At 45.6% G+C, this 16,799-nt stretch overlaps 2 protein-coding genes across 5 annotated transcripts in view; one reads left to right on the top strand and one right to left on the bottom strand.

The window, feature by feature from the left end:
- The window catches only part of RAD54B (RAD54 homolog B), a 34,825-nt gene extending 30,878 nt beyond the window's left edge, over positions 1–3,947 (bottom strand). Inside the window, exons 1-2 of one of the 3 annotated variants that reach the window (XM_072151427.1) lie at positions 3,803–3,947; positions 63–202 (exon numbers count right to left, since the gene is read on the bottom strand). In XM_072151427.1, the coding sequence (XP_072007528.1) occupies positions 63–191 (129 nt within the window). In that variant the 5' untranslated portion in view covers positions 192–202; positions 3,803–3,947. Of the gene's footprint in view, positions 1–62; positions 203–3,676 lie in introns of all 3 variants that reach the window. The other 2 variants (XM_072151426.1, XM_072151428.1) reach the window with 2 other exon arrangements.
- The window catches only part of LOC140132532 (RING finger protein 151-like), a 40,279-nt gene that overhangs the window by 9,454 nt on the left and 14,026 nt on the right, over positions 1–16,799 (top strand). Inside the window, exons 1-3 of one of the 2 annotated variants that reach the window (XM_072151431.1) lie at positions 5,436–5,540; positions 6,333–6,419; positions 7,556–7,763. In XM_072151431.1, the coding sequence (XP_072007532.1) occupies positions 7,558–7,763 (206 nt within the window). In that variant the 5' untranslated portion in view covers positions 5,436–5,540; positions 6,333–6,419; positions 7,556–7,557. Of the gene's footprint in view, positions 1–5,435; positions 5,541–6,332; positions 6,420–7,555; positions 7,764–16,799 lie in introns of those variants that run through there. The other variant, XM_072151430.1, reaches the window with a different exon arrangement.

The following is a 16,799-nucleotide window of genomic DNA, read 5'->3' as shown; positions in this document are numbered from 1 at the left end:
CAAGGTATTTTGCCAACGGATTTGAAAGACAGATGAATAATAAGATCTAGTGTAGTCATTACCTTTAATGTTGTAGTCACATTTGCAGCCGCTGCACTGGAAGAGGCGTTGACTTTTATAGGAGGAATAAAACGAGGCCTTTTAGCTGCATTTCCGGCGAGTCGTTGGCTTGGAGCTGCTGATCTCCTCATAGTGAGATTATCTGTAATACATAAGGGCGTCTTCTTATACTACAACGTACATCCACATTGCGCGCCATTTTTGGGCAAACAGAATTTTGAAGACCTGATTATTTTCTTTTCTGTGTACATCCACATCAGCTGTAAGTCATCACTGCAGCGTCACCTCTAATGATCGCCAATGTGGCCGCAACGTGATACGCATGACATAACTGGATAGCTGGATTTTTTGGCAACAGGTAACATTAGCAGCATAGACCTTAACCCCTTAAGGATGGAGCATTTTTTCAGGAATTTTTCACTCCCCACCTTCAAAAATTCATAACTTTTTTTTTTTCCCCGTGTTCAGAGCTGTGCAAGGGCTTATTTTCTGTGTAACAAATTTTACTTCTCAGGGACGTTATTTATTATTTCTTGCTACCATTTTACAGACTGTGCGACCTTTTGATCTCTTTTTATTACATTTTATGTGACGTAAAATGGTGTAAATGTAGCATTTCGGACATTTGGGCGTTATTTTCCTTCATGCGGTTCACGCCGGAAATAACTATTTTGATAGGGCATTTTGAAACGCGTTGATACCCAACAGGTTTGTGATTTATACTATTTATTGCGTTTTATATCAGTTCTAGGGAAAGGGGGGGTGATTTGAATTTTTTTGTGTTTTTTATATATTACTATTTTTTTAACTATTTTTATTACTATTTTTTAGACCCTCAATGGTACTTTAATCCTAGATGGTCTGATCGTCCCTACCATACACTACAATACGACTATATTGCAGTATATGGCCTTTTTACACACTATTCATTACAATGAGCCACTTGTTCGTTGTAAGATGGCGGCGCCCACAAGTGCAGCTAGTGACAGGTCCATTCACAGCTCTATTAACCCCTTAAGGACGGAGGGTTTTCCGGCTCATTTCTCGCTCTCCAACTTCAAAAATCCATAACTTTTTCATTTTTACGTGTACAGACCTGTGTGAGGGCTTATTTTGTGCGTAACAAATTTTACTTTCCCGTAATGTTATTTATTTTAACATGCCGTGTACTGCGAAGCTGAAAAAAAATTCCAAATGTGGAAAAATTGAAAAAAAACCGCACGTGCGTCACGTTCTTGTGGGCTCAGTTTTTACGACTTTCACTCTTCGCTCCAAATAACACGCCTACTTTATTCTTTGGTTCGGTGCGATCGCGGTGATACCAAATTTATATAGGTTTTATTGTGTTTTAATACATTTTCAAAAATTAAACGAATGTGTACAAAAAAGAAAAAAAAATTTTTGCCATCTTCTGACGCTAATAACTTTTTCATACTTTGGCGCACGGAAATGTTTGAGGGGTCATTTTTTGCGAAATGAGGCGACGTTTTCATTGCTACCATTTTGAGGTCTGTGCGACATTTTGATCATTTTTTATTTCATTTTTTATGTTATGTAAAAAGGTGTAAAAGTCGCATTTCGGACATTTGGGCGCCATTTCCCGCCTCGGAGGTCTCCGCCGGCCGTAACCGTTTTTATATTTTGATAGATCGGGCATTTTGGGACGCGGCGATACCTAATATGTCTGTGATTTTTACTGTTTGTTATGTTTTATATCCGTTCTAGGGAAAGGGGGGTGATTTGAACTTTTAATATTTTATTAATTTTTTTTATTTTTTAAACTTTTTTTTTTCTTTTTTTTTTCACTATTTTTTAGACCATCTAGGGTACAATAACCCTAGATGATCAGATCGCTCCTACCATATACTGCAATACTACAGTATTGCAATATATGGCGTTTTTGCAGGTCTTACATTACAATGAGCCACTGGCTCATTGTAACGAACCTGCATAAACCATGTAGCCTCGTGTCAAGAGAAGACCCGAGGCTACCATGGTAACCGATCGCCGCCCCCCGATGACGTTCGGGGGCGTGGCGATCGAAAAAAAGATGGCGGCGCCCGCGCGCCGCCGTCTTTTAAACGCCGCCCGCGACTTTGCGGGCGGCGTTTAGAGGGTTAATAGCCGCGATCGGTGCAAGCACCGACCGCGGTTATTAGCGGTGGGGGTTTTGTGCAAAATGCAAAAACCCCCACCTCTGTATGAAGAGGACTCAGCCCGTGAGCCCTCTTCATACTTCCCTTATACCTCTGCGCCGTAGAGCTACGGCGCAGAGCGTTAAGGGGTTAACTGACACCCTTCTTTTGTTTACAACTTTATGCTATACATTCCCTGGCATCAGAGTGGCCATGCCCTGCTGAGACAGACCCTCTCACCTACTCCTCCCCATGCCCCTTCACAGCATTTCATGTGACCATGGTGATGTCATCACAGGTCCTCTAGCCTCCTTATGTTGGCAAACTGTACATCATGCATACATCTGATCACATGAAATCTCATCTTGCATGGAGGCTGCTGCAATTTAATGTGATCAGATACATACACGAGGTAGATGTTGCCGATGTAAGAGGACCTTAGATGATGTCATCCTGGTGACTTAACTTTAACCCCTTGCCAACCTTGGATGGAAATGTACGTCCACGTGCTTGGCTGTATAAGACAACTGGGGTAGCTGTTTGTTCTCGGCCCTTATATTGCTACAGCATATGCCCCAGTCACAATCTCCCCTCCCCCCAAGCTGGTTTTGAAAAATAGCATAAAAGTCCCCTAAATGCCCCATAAATGGTCAAACTCCTATATTTAAAAACAACATATCACCACGTCCGTAAGAACCCGTACAATAGAATAAAATCATTACCAAACCCCTACAATGTTCACTCATTTAACAAAAACGGCGATGCAAAAATAAGTGATTTTTCTCTCCAAATGATATTTCAGCAAAATTTTTCAAGCACATATAAATGGGATATCACTATGATCGTACTAACCCATAGAACATAAATATCAATTTATCTATTCCATTTGTTGTATTAAAAAAAAAATGCTTTGTTAACACAATGTTTACTCTAGCGTTAATGGTTTTATTTTGTAAACGCAAATGTCAACACCAATTTAATTAGGCAAACCTCTAAGCTGCTGCAGTGTGTTTCGAAATGCATGCGTTGAAATGCGACGCCACATGGAAGCGCCCTAAAAATTATATTTCAATGGGTCTGTTATTTAAAGGGATTGTTCCAAGTCAGAAAGTTAGCTCCTATGCACAGGGTGGTGTAGAGCAAGTGGGACGGATTCCCCAAAACTAATTTAGTACTAGGTTGAGCGCCCCCCAATATCACTCATTCACTTTCCATGAGACTGCTGAAGTCCTGTGTGTAGAGGATAATTTACAACCCCTTTAAGACATCTGGTCTGAGGTGTAGAATTTTTAGGTGGTCTGAGACCCTGTATATGTTAGGGAGGGGAGATATATATATATATATATATATATATATATTTTTTTTTTTTTTTTTATTATTATTATTTTATTTTTTTTTGGGGGGGGGGGGGTCATATTTGTTTCAGGGTCTTTAACCTGGGTTTTCTATTACTTGATAAGGATCTGTATATCAGCAGTCACCCAGCTTTCCCAGACTCTGATAGGAACTAGACACAAGACATGCCTATGCGACATCTATCATAGCTGGAGATACGGACATCTATAGACAGAAGCAATGTCGGTCTAATTGTGCGCCAGGACACGTACAGTGTAGAAGAATGTATACACCGTACTCACACCCGGGACCGTGAAGCCGCTATCACCGGTCAAACCTCCCTCTCTCCCAGCATGCACCACGGCCCGCCAATTCACTTCAATCACTACACGAGAGACACTGCTCCTTCTTCGGCAAATAAAGTTTATTGAAAAAAAAAATCCGAGCATCTTGTTACCAGAACAGTGTGGTGTCATGTGTGGTGTCATGTTGTGTATAAAGTTTATTGAAAAGGGAAAAAAAGTTTAAAACGTGTAAGCGCCCCTAGTTACCACAGCAACGAGTTGCTAGTGTTATATAAAGTTTATTTTTTAAAAAAAAACAACAACAATGAACCTATTTCTGTAATAATTGCAATAAAATTTACATTTTGGGACATTTGAGTACAGCTTGCATTTTGTGACTGATTTACAAACCAACATGGTTTGATATCCACCATGTGCAAAACAAGCCATTACTGTCTGCAAAAGCACAATAAAAGAAAATCCAAGCCCTCATGGTCAACATATTCATATATCTAATATACTTTAGGGTGCGGCCACATGAGGCGTTTGTGTTGGGTTTAGAAACGCAATGCAAACGCCCGGTGGCGGGACTCGTGCGAGCAGTAACCAGCATCCAGTGTTTTGCATTGTTTTAGGCCGGAGACACACGTGGCCTTTTTGTCGCGTTGCTGCTGCAATTTCGAACGCATTGAAAACGCATGCATTTTTCAAATGTTTGCTTGCGTTAGCGTTTTTTAAAAACGCAATGGCTGATCTGTGAGGCCGCGGTCACACTCTTTTGGGCTAATGCTCACGTCCCGGCTATCTTTAAGAAAACTTTCATCGGGGGATATGTAAATTTTTTTACGCGGCTACTGGGGCGTGGAGTAGCCAGACAAGAGGCTACACGTCGCGGCTACTCCACGCCCCAGTAGCCTCTTTTCTCCGCCTACCGTTGCATCTTCGGCGTGAGGTTCTCCGTAGCTGCGCGCCCTTGTCCGAATATCCGAATACTCTTGTCCGAATACCATGCGCAGATGCCGGGTAGTCAGACGAGGGCGAGCAGCTACGAAGAGCCGCACGCCGTAGATGCAATGGTAGGTGGAGAAAAGAGGCTACTGTGGCGTGGAGTAGCCGCGACGTGTAGCCTCTTGTCCGGCTACTCCACGCCCCACTAGCCGCTTAAAAAAATTTACATATCCCCCGATGAAAGTTTTCTTAAAGATAGCCGGGACGTGAGGATTAGCCCAAAAAAGGGTTATCCTCACGTCCCATTCATCCACCTACCACCCGATCTACCTTTATAGGTAGAATCGTGGTGGTAGGTGTCCTTTAACCAAAAAAAACAATTGAAAAAGCCAATATACAAATATGATGCTTTTTTAAAGGATGCAAAAACACTATTGAAAAAAACACAACAAAAACGGCACGAGTGTCACTGGCCTTAATGTGCTGCTAACCGATCACATACTTTTCCATAGAAATGCATATGTGATCGGGCTGCGCCCCAGGCATTTGCATTGTGTTTATAAAAGCAATACAAACTCAACTTGTGGCCGCACCCTCTTGCTTACAGTATTTTTCAGACTATAAGGTGCACCGGATTATAGGGGGCTCCATCAATAAATGCCTGCCAAAACGTCTAGGTTCATATATAAGGCGCACCGGATTATAAAGCGCACCTGATTATAAGGATGAATGACCAGCAGGTGGCAGACCTGTGCACAGTTCAAGGCAGCTGTTGTCTGTAAGTACGGTTCATATATAAGGCGCACTGGACTATAAGGCGCACCTTTGATTTCTGAGGGGGGAAAAAATACGGTATTTCCACCACAAAACAGCAACACACCAGTCTACAGGTTGTGGGTTGTTTTGCAGCTTTATTGAAGTGAATGGAGCCTACATAAACTGGAGATCGACATGGTGCTATGTTTTGAAGATTTTTGAATGTTCAACAATGCCTTTAAAGAGTGTTTTACACCGAAAACATAAAGGCCCTCTAAGGTCTGATATATTCCAACAACATCTATTGTGTAAGGGGGCTTCATGACTCAATTTTATCACAAGAGCTTTGTTTCTACATAAAGATAAAAGCTTCTGTAGTGACACATCACCTGCATTCACTAAACTTCACTTATCTCTTTTAAAATTGTGGTAAGAAGAGTCATATTTGCCTGACTTTTCGGGAAATTTTTTATAACTGAGCCTGTGAGATTTCATATAAAAGAGGGAATTGTAGAGAAGACATGTCATCCCCTATCTGAGAGGGCTGGTAGTTTAGTAGGGTAAAACCTGGTGACAGTTCTGTAGTCTTTTTTGTAGTTGGATAATTAGTTTTGTTTTGGTGGGTTTTTTTTCTACGACGCCAGTGATATAACTACTGCTACATCTCTCCTATTCATGTATGACGCTACAGAATTTTACTATCCAGGGATTTGTTCTCCAAGTGAACAGTGGCGTATTGTATGCTGAGCCCAAGTCCGGTCACCAGAGAGCGGTCTCTTAGGATACACATGTGATCTTCTTTCTTTGTCTGTAGAATACGGAAAGAGAAGGACATTCCAGCGAGGCACCTCTGTCCCGTGTTACCAGGACTCAGTCCTCAGCCAGACATCACTCTCACAGGGTAAGTGTTTACCATTACTATCTCTTATCCCTAGAAAAACTTTGAGAAGAAAAATATTCAAGAATAAGACAAGTGACAACTGTGACATGGATGTACAGGCGGTCCCCTACTTAAGGATACATGACTTACAGACAACCCCAAGTTAAAGACGGACCCCTCTGCCCCTTGTGACCTCTGGTGAAGCTCTCTGGATGTTACTATAGTCCCAGACTGCAATGATCAGCTGTAAAGTGTCTGTAATGAAGCTTTATTGATAATCCTTGGTCCAATTACAGCCAAAAAATTTGAAACTCCAATTGTCACTGGGGTAAAAAATAATTTTGTGTGAATCTACAATTATAAAATATACAGTTTCGACTTACATGCAAATTCAAACCTATGGAACCTATCCTGTACATAACCTGGGGACTGCCTGTACATTTACCTATTAAGAGAAAGTATGATTGGACATATTTCCTTTAAGGGGTTTACACACAGATAACTTCAAATTCATAAGTTGTTTTAATTTTTTAGCACAGTATCATGTTGGAAGTAAGTTTTTTAATGGATGTTTGTTATTTGTACCCCAGAAGTCAATTTCTAATGTGTACGAGCAGCCTACCTACTGGCCGATTAGTGTTTGTGTTTTTCCTTAATCTTCTTAAATTATAGTAAATTAAAAATAGTTCAGAGTTTGTATGTTCTCTCTGTGTTTGCGTGGGTTTCCTTCAGGTCCTCCGGTTTCCTCCCACACTCCAAAACATACTGGTAGGTTGATTAGATTGTGAGCCCCTTGGAGACAGGGACTGATCTGGCAATCTCTGTGCAGCGCTGCGTAATCTGTGTGCAATATATAAATAAAGGAATTATTATTATAATTATTAGACTAGTATATGCTCTACCTCTTAATGGATTGGTGGCATGGTCAGCTAAAATAATGGCCACGGCCACTGATCCATTAAAAACAATAGCATTCTGTACAGCCATGTGTTGTTCTCATGGCTGTTGTGAGCCGCTTGCCTCATACTTCGCCTTCCTGTAAATCAAAAATAGTTTTGTGAGCAGATCAAGTCCTTACATGATATTCTGGAATAAGTGAGATGCACTATGTACACTATGTTTTGCAGAACTTTTAATACATCTCATCTCTTTCAAAGTCATGGGTTATGAAATTGAGCGTTTCCTTGGCTACGTGAATGATGGTCTTCTCTGCTGTATATGTCGGGATGTTTTGGAGCACCCACTACAAGCCCCCTGTGAGCACGCCTTCTGTACCACATGTATCCATGGATGGCTGGTTCACCACAACAACTGTCCTGAGGACAGGCTGGTCCTCGCTGTCACCGATCTCAGAGCGCTGCACAGGTAATAATCGTTCTGTCATTTGTAGTGTTATAATGGAGACCGTATGTGGATTGGAAAAATAAAAAGTTGCTTGCTCCAACAGAAAGGATTAGAGGAATTTGTGGCTGTTGTAGCTTTGAGGCCTCAGGTAAAAGCGATTGGAGCACCTATTTGGTTTTGAAGGGACGGGAGCCTCCAGTTACCACACAGGTAGTGCAGGGAATTATCTAAGTATATGTGCAACATCCCCCACCGGGGTCTAGCCTTTTTCAGTGCCTTGCCGAAGGCAGGGCCCTGAATACCCGGAGTGGCTGGCCAGTGCAGCCTAGTGCACGGCGGTGGTTGCGGTGCTTGGTATCAGGAATGGAGGTGTCATGGCGGCATGCCACAAACACCTCTGCTTCCTTACATCTCTGAAGCAAAAGGACTGCAAGACCTCTCTAGAAGACCTCAGGGAGGACACTCTCTGGAACTTTCCAGCCACAAGGGGTTTTATGAGCTCATTTATCCAACCAGTTTGCTCCTGACATTACAATGATACTTAAAGGGGTTGTCCGAGTTAAAAAAATAAATAAAATATATGTAGCCGGGAGCAGGCTGCCTAAAATAATAAAGATGTACTTACCTCCGGTTACCTCCGGTGCCCTGGACTCAGCTTCCGGCCGGCCGTGGCCGGGTACGCCTATACGTCCCTATACACAGCATTGTGTATGGGGGCCGGAAGGTTGTCGGGTCCGGCCGGAACTGAGTCCAGCGCTGCTCCGGCGGCCATGTTTGTTTACATGGCGCCCGGACCGGAGCGACAGCAGCGCTGGATACGGGAGGGCACCGGGAGGTAAGTACAGCTTTATTGTTTTAGTCAGCCCGCTCCCGGCCACATATAGTTTTTTTTTAAAACTCGGACAACCCCTTTAAACTCTGATTGGACTACAATACTTCACAGGGAGAGACTTACAGCTGCATTACAGTGTGTTTATCACGGAGAGGGATTTTAGTTTCGCAACACCCCTTGCATCAGCAGGGGTGTTGCATATAAATGATCACATGTCTAAGTCGCCTTTGGAGACTAAAATTATTCAATACAAAAAATTCTTGTGAAAACCCATTTTTTTGGGCGGCTTGGTGGCTTTGTGGTTAGCACTACAGTCTTGCAGCGCTGGGGACCTGGGTTCAAGTCCCAGGATCAACATCTGCAAATAGTTTGCATATTCTCTCTGTGTTTGCGTGGGTTTCCTCTGGGTCCTCCGGTTTTCTCCCACACTCCAAAATCATCTGTGTGTGCTATATAAATGAAGGAATTGTCATTTTTAAAAACTGTGGGGAGAATTTATTAAGACTGGTGTCTTAAAATTACCTAATTACAAATCCAATGTTTTCACACAAAGTTTAGTCTCACATTCCTTTATTCTCATGTCTGTGTTTATGAGTGCGGCTAAGAATTTCATTTGTGGTCAGAATTCCAGACTATGTTACCTAGCTGCTCTTTACCATGGTGCCTATACATCAGGCGTGATTGTAAATTCTGACGCTTTAATGGCTTCTGGTGTCACACTTAGGGGATTTTCTTCCATAAAGAGAACCCGTCATGCAAAATAACCCCCCTAAACTAAATATATTTTCATAAACTGCCATTAGAGAGCCTGCCTCTATCCCTTCATTGTCCCTCTACATGCCTGTAAACCTAAGCAATGAGGTCCTAAAGCTGTATGCAAATGACCTGTGAAATGTCCAATGAAGCATTAGCATATTCAAGCTGTCCGGCTTATTCATGAGTGGGAGGCACAGCCACACCCCCAGTGCATGACTGACAGCCTGTATGATGATGTGAGGCTGTATAATGATGTGCTTCCTGGTGCTGATGCCCCCTGCAGCCTGTGTGTGTGTATAGGAGAGATACAACAGCTCCAGGCAGCCATGTTACAGCAGAACATGGCAGATTCATGTGTAGCTGATGTCTGTGTCTCTCACCTGTATATTAGGAGGATGCAGCATGTCAGCAGATGCAGCACACACACTAGCCATGCTTTACTATACCTTACACACAGACATGAGCAGGGGGAGGAGAGGGGAGGGGTAACAGGGGTGACATCACTGCCTCTGACCATGTGACCAGCCTCATTTACATGATAAAGAATAGATGATTTTACAATGAATAATGTATGAAATAACTAGATAAAGGCTGGGATGGGATCCTTGTGAGCTGCTCCAACAGGTAGAGGTGACAGGACAAGTGACACAGACCTGATGACAGGTGTCCTTTAAGTATTTTTAAACATATCTAAGGCCATCTGCACACATTGCGGATTGTCATATAGAAAATCCTCATGAAAATTTGCAACAAGCACGGTTGTAATGTTTTTCATGCGGATTTCATGCAAATTTGTCTATTTAGTATTGTGTTTTCTGTGCGTTTTCTGTGAGTTGTTTTTACCTGTTTTATTTCACCTCATGTGACATTTCAAGCAAAAAATGTTGTACATTGACGGGCTGATTTGATGCAGATTTACATTTGATTGATTTAGTTTTTCATTTGATTAATTTGATTCTAGGTAAGCTATTAGACAATTTACCAGACCACCATTATAGCTCCTGCAGAAATTCTTATCCAGTGATCTTCCATAATACTATTAAAGGTGCTGTTTCACAATCTAATTCCCCCAGAAAATAATAATTTACATTATTTAATATTATAATATTATATATTATAGTTATAATAACTTTTTAGCAGTCACTTTACCAGGCCGCTCTTGCAACATCCCCCACCGGGGCCTAGCCTTTTCATGGGGGCCTGGAGACAGCCGGGGCCCAGAATGCTGGAGTGTCTGGCGGTTGCGGCCTAGGGCGCGCTGATGTCACAGTGTTTGGTATAGGGATCGGAGGGCTGTCCTACAGCCTGGCAGGTCTCCAGCAGGTGGTGTGTGCAAGAAATATGCAGGGAGAGGCTGATGTAAAGGTATCTCCCTGGGGCAACCCCTGACTGTCTGTAGGATGAGTCCCTGGATAATGGATGGGGAAGCCCGTGCGGGTAACAGCCGTATCCAGGGATCAGACGGAGGCAAATGTGCAAAATAACTCAGGGTTCTTTATTGAACAACAGGTAGCAGGCAAGTGGCCTAAACGGTCTCACAGCAGATTCAGATTACTGGAGTGGTCATGGAGAGGGTCCTCAGGAATAGTGCACCTAGCCTGGTAGTAGATGCAGGCTGGGATGGAGCTGTGTCCAAGTTGTGGAAGCTGCAGCTCTGAATCTCCTGACTCTGGTTCTGGGATTAGGATAAGTGTCAGTATTGATGGTGGACTGACACTGTCTCTCTTCACTCTGTCCAGGGCCGGCACCAGCAACCGGCAAACCCGGGCAACTGCCGGGGCCCCCAGCTGCTGGGAGGGCCCACACGTGGCCAAACCCCCGTCCCAAGCAGCCTGGCCGTTCCGGGTGCTGGCGCCGTAAAGCGGCACTCCGAGTGCTGCATGGCCGCCGCTGTGTGCCTCTGCATGGCCGCAGTCACAGGTTCCACTAGCGCTGCGACCCTTGACCCGATCACAAATGGCATATGCAATCGGGCCGAGGGACGCCCCCTGTGCACTAGCGTTGCGTTATGAACGCGACACTAGCAGTACGTGTGACCGCGGCCTGAAGCGCTGTGCGGCTGCCAGAAGGAGAAGGAAGACTGAGCGGGGGAAGCTCCGGACATGAGCAGAAGACTGAGGTAAGTATTATTCTTTTATTTTTAATAGTCACATTTACTAGTGTAGGGACTGTTAGTAATGAATGGGACATGAGGAGGGGGCAGTATATAATCCATGTGGGGAAGGGGGCTTCATATAATGTGAAATCTGATGAGGGGGATGTATTTAATGTATTGGGGGTTAGGAGGGGGGTGCATATAATGTATTGGGGTGAGGAAGGTGCTGCATATAATGTATTGGGGGTGAGGAAGGGGCTGCATATAATGTATTGGGGGTTAGGAGGGGGCTGCATATAATATATTGGGGGTGAGGAGGGGGCTGCATATAATGTATTGGGGGTGAGGAAGGGGCTGCATATAATGTATTGGGGGTGAGGAGGGGGCTGCATATAATATATTGGGGGTGAGGAGGGGGCTGCATATAATATATTGGGGGTGAGGAGGAGGCTGCATATAATGTATTGGGGGTGAGGAGGGGGCTGCAAATAATGTATTGGGGGTTAGGAGGGGGCTGCATATAATGTATTGGGGGTGAGGAGGGGGCTGCATATAATGTATTGGGGGTGAGGAGGGGGCTGCATATAATGTATTGGGGATCAGGAGGGGGCTGCATATAATGTATTGGGGGTGAGGAAGGGGCTGCATATAATGTATTGGGGGTTAGGAGGGGGCTGCATATAATGTATTGGGGGTCAGGAGGGGGCTGCATATAATGTATTGGGGGTTAGGAGGGGGCTGCATATAATATATTGGGGGTGAGGAGGAGGCTGCATATAATGTATTGGGGGTGAGGAAGGGGCTGCATATAATGTATTGGGGGTTAGGAGGGGCTGCATATAATGTATTGGGGGTGAGGAGGGGGCTGCATATAATGTATTGGGGGTTAGGAGGGGGCTGCATATAATGTATTGGGGGTCAGGAGGGGGCTGCATATAATGTATTGGGGGTTAGGAGGGGGCTGCATATAATGTATTGGGGGTGAGGAGGGGGCTGCATATAATGTATTGGGGGTTAGGATGGGGCTGCATATAATGTATTGGGGGTCAGGAGGGGACTGCATATAATGTATTGGGGGTTAGGAGGGGGCTGCATATAATGTATTGGGGGTCAGGAGGGGGCTGCATATAATGTATTGGGGTTGAGAAGGGGCTGCATATAATGTATTGGGGGTCAGGAGGGGACTGCATATAATGTATTGGGGGTGAGGATGGGGCTGCATATAATGTATTGGGGTGAGGAGGGGGCTGCATATAATGTATTGGGGTCAGGAGGGGGCTGCATATAATGTATTGGGGGTGAGGAGGGGGCTGCATATAATGTATTGGGGGTCAGGAGGGGACTGCATATAATGTATTGGGGGTGAGGATGGGGCTGCATATAATGTATTGGGGTCAGGAGGGGGCTGCATATAATGTATTGGGGGTTAGGAGGGGGCTGCATATAATGTATTGGGGGTGAGGAAGGGGCTGCATATAATGTATTGGGGGTGAGGAGGGGGCTGCATATAATGTATTGGGGGTTAGGATGGGGCTGCATATAATGTATTGGGGGTTAGGAGGGGGCTGCATATAATGTATTGGGGGTCAGGAGGGGACTGCATATAATGTATTGGGGGTGAGGAGGGGGCTGCATATAATGTATTGGGGTCAGGAGGGGGCTGCATATAATGTATTGGGGGTTAGGAGGGGGCTGCATATAATGTATTGGGGGTGAGGAGGGGGCTGCATATAATGTATTGGGGGTTAGGAGGGGGCTGCATATAATGTATTGGGGGTGAGGAAGGGGCTGCATATAATGTATTGGGGGTGAGGAGGGGGCTGCATATAATGTATTGGGGGTGAGGAGGGGGCTGCATATAATGTATTGGGGGTGAGGAGGGGGCTGCATATAATGTATTGGGGGTTAGGAGGGGCTGCATATAATGTATTGTGGTGAGGAGGGGGCTGCATATAATGTATTGGGGGTGAGGAGGGGGCTGCATATAATGTATTGTGGTGAGGAGGGGGCTGCATATAATGTATTGGGGGTGAGGATGGGACTGCATATAATGTATTGTGGTGAGGAGGGGACTGCATATAATATATTGGGGGTTAGGAGGGGGCTGCATATAATGTATTGTGGTGAGGAGGAGGCTGCATATAATGTATTGAGGGTCAGGAGGGGGCTTCATATAATGTATTGGGGGTGAGGAGGGGGCTGCATATAATATATTGGGGGTGAGGAGGAGGCTGCATATAATGTATTGGGGGTGAGGAAGGGGCTGCATATAATGTTTTGGGGGTTAGGAGGGGGCTGCATATAATGTATTGGGGGTCAGGAGGGGGCTGCATATAATGTATTGGGGGTCAGGAGGGGGCTGCATATAATGTATTGGGGGTTAGGAGGGGGGTGCATATAATGTATTGGGGGTGAGGAGGGGGCTGCATATAATGTATTGGGGGTGAGGAGGGGGCTGCATATAATGTATTGGGGGTGAGGAGGGGGCTGCATATAATGTATTGGGGGTGAGGAAGGGGCTGCATATAATGTATTGGGGGTGAGGAGGGGGCTGCATATAATGTATTGGGGGTTAGGATGGGGCTGCATATAATGTATTGGGGGTTAGGAGGGGGCTGCATATAATGTATTGGGGGTTAGGAGGGGGCTGCATATAATGTATTGGGGGTCAGGAGGGGGCTGCATATAATGTATTGGGGGTTAGGAGGGGCTGCATATAATGTATTGGGGGTCAGGAGGGGGCTGCATATAATGTATTGGGGGTCAGGAGGGGGCTGCATATAATGTATTAGGGGTGAGGAGGGGGCTGCATATAATGTATTGGGGGTCAGGAGGGGACTGCATATAATGTATTGGGGGTGAGAATGGGGCTGCATATAATGTATTGGGGGTCAGGAGGGGGCTGCATATAATGTATTGGGGGTTAGGATGGGGCTGCATATAATGTATTGGGGGTCAGGAGGGGACTGCATATAATGTATTGGGGGTTAGGAGGGGGCTGCATATAATGTATTGGGGGTGAGGAGGGTGCTGCATATAATGTATTGGGGGTTAGGAGGGACTGCATATAATGTATTGGGGGTGAGGATGGGGCTGCATATAATATATTGGGGGTGAGGAGGAGGCTGCATAGAATGTATTGGGGGTGAGGAGGGTGCTGCATATAATGTATTGGGGGTAAGAAGGGACTGCATATAATGTATTGGGGGTGAGGATGGGGCTGCATATAATATATTGGGGGTGAGGAGGAGGCTGCATATAATGTATTGGGGGTGAGGAGGGTGCTGCATATAATGTATTGGGGGTGAGGAGGGGGCTGCATATAATGTATTGGGGGTGAGGAGGGGGCTGCATATAATGTATTGGGGGTTAGGAGGGGGCTGCATATAATGTATTGGGGGTCAGGAGGGGACTGCATATAATGTTTTGGGGGTTAGGAGGGGGCTGCATATAATGTATTGGGGGTGAGGAGGGGGCTGCATATAATGTATTGGGGGTGAGGAGGGGGCTGCATATAATGTATTGGGGGTGAGGAGGGGGCTGCATATAATATATTGGGGGTTAGGAGGGGCTGCATATAATGTATTGGGGGTTAGGAGGGGGCTGCATATAATGTATTGGGGGTGAGGAGGGGGCTGCATATAATGTATTGGGGGTGAGGAGGGGGCTGCATATAATGTATTGGGGGTGAGGAGGGGGCTGCATATAATGTATTGGGGGTGAGGAGGGGGCTGCATATAATGTATTGGGGGTGAGGAGGGGGCTGCATATAATGTATTGGGGGTGAGGATGGGGCTGCATATAATGTATTGGGGGTCAGGAGGGGGCTGCATATAATGTATTGGGGGTTAGGAGGGGCTGCATATAATGTATTGGGGGTCAGGAGGGGGCTGCATATAATGTATTGGGGGTTAGGAGGGGCTGCATATAATGTATTAGGGGTGAGGAGGGGGCTGCATATAATGTATTGGGGGTCAGGAGGGGGCTGCATATAATGTATTGGGGGTTAGGATGGGGCTGCATATAATGTATTGGGGGTCAGGAGGGGACTGCATATAATGTATTGGGGGTTAGGAGGGGGCTGCATATAATGTATTGGGGGTTAGGAGGGGGCTGCATATAATGTATTGGGGGTTAGGAGGGGGCTGCATATAATGTATTGGGGGTGAGGAGGGGGCTGCATATAATGTATTGGGGGTGAGGAGGGGGCTGCATATAATGTATTGGGGGTGAGGAGGGTGCTGCATATAATGTATTGGGGGTGAGGAGGGGGCTGCATATAATGTATTGGGGGTGAGGAGGGGGCTGCATATAATGTATTGGGGGTGAGGAGGGGGCTGCATATAATGTATTGGGGGTTAGGAGGGGGCTGCATATAATGTATTGGGGGTTAGGAGGGGGCTGCATATAATGTATTGGGGGTTAGGAGGGGGCTGCATATAATGTATTGGGGGTGAGGAGGGGGCTGCATATAATGTATTGGGGGTGAGGAGGGGGCTGCATATAATGTATTGGGGGTGAGGAGGGTGCTGCATATAATGTGTTGGGGGTTAGGAGGGACTGCATATAATGTATTGGGGGTGAGGATGGGGCTGCATATAATATATTGGGGGTGAGGAGGAGGCTGCATATAATGTATTGGGGGTGAGGAAGGGGCTGCATATAATGTTTTGGGGGTTAGGAGGGGGCTGCATATAATGTATTGGGGGTGAGGAGGGGGCTGCATATAATGTATTGGGGGTGAGGAGGGGGCTGCATATAATGTATTGGGGGTGAGGAGGGGGCTGCATATAATGTATTGGGGGTGAGGATGGGGCTGCATATAATGTATTGGGGGTCAGGAGGGGGCTGCATATAATGTATTGGGGGTTAGGAGGGGCTGCATATAATGTATTGGGGGTCAGGAGGGGGCTGCATATAATGTATTGGGGGTTAGGAGGGGCTGCATATAATGTATTAGGGGTGAGGAGGGGGCTGCATATAATGTATTGGGGGTCAGGAGGGGGCTGCATATAATGTATTGGGGGTTAGGATGGGGCTGCATATAATGTATTGGGGGTCAGGAGGGGACTGCATATAATGTATTGGGGGTTAGGAGGGGGCTGCATATAATGTATTGGGGGTGAGGAGGGGGCTGCATATAATGTATTGGGGGTGAGGAGGGGGCTGCATATAATGTATTGGGGGTGAGGAGGGGGCTGCATATAATGTATTGGGGGTGAGGAGGGGGCTGCATATAATGTATTGGGGGTCAGGAGGGACTGCATATAATGTATTGGGGGTGAGGATGGGGCTGCATATAATGTATTGGGGGTGAGGAGGGGGCTGCATATAATGTATTGGGGGTCAGGAGGGGGCTGCATATAATGTATTG

The sequence above is a fragment of the Engystomops pustulosus genome, chromosome 5 (assembly GCF_040894005.1).
Source record: "Engystomops pustulosus chromosome 5, aEngPut4.maternal, whole genome shotgun sequence".
Taxonomy (NCBI): Eukaryota; Metazoa; Chordata; class Amphibia; order Anura; family Leptodactylidae; genus Engystomops; species Engystomops pustulosus.
The sequence above is the reverse complement of the archived record's forward strand: the minus strand, read 5'-3'. Positions and strand labels throughout refer to the sequence as shown.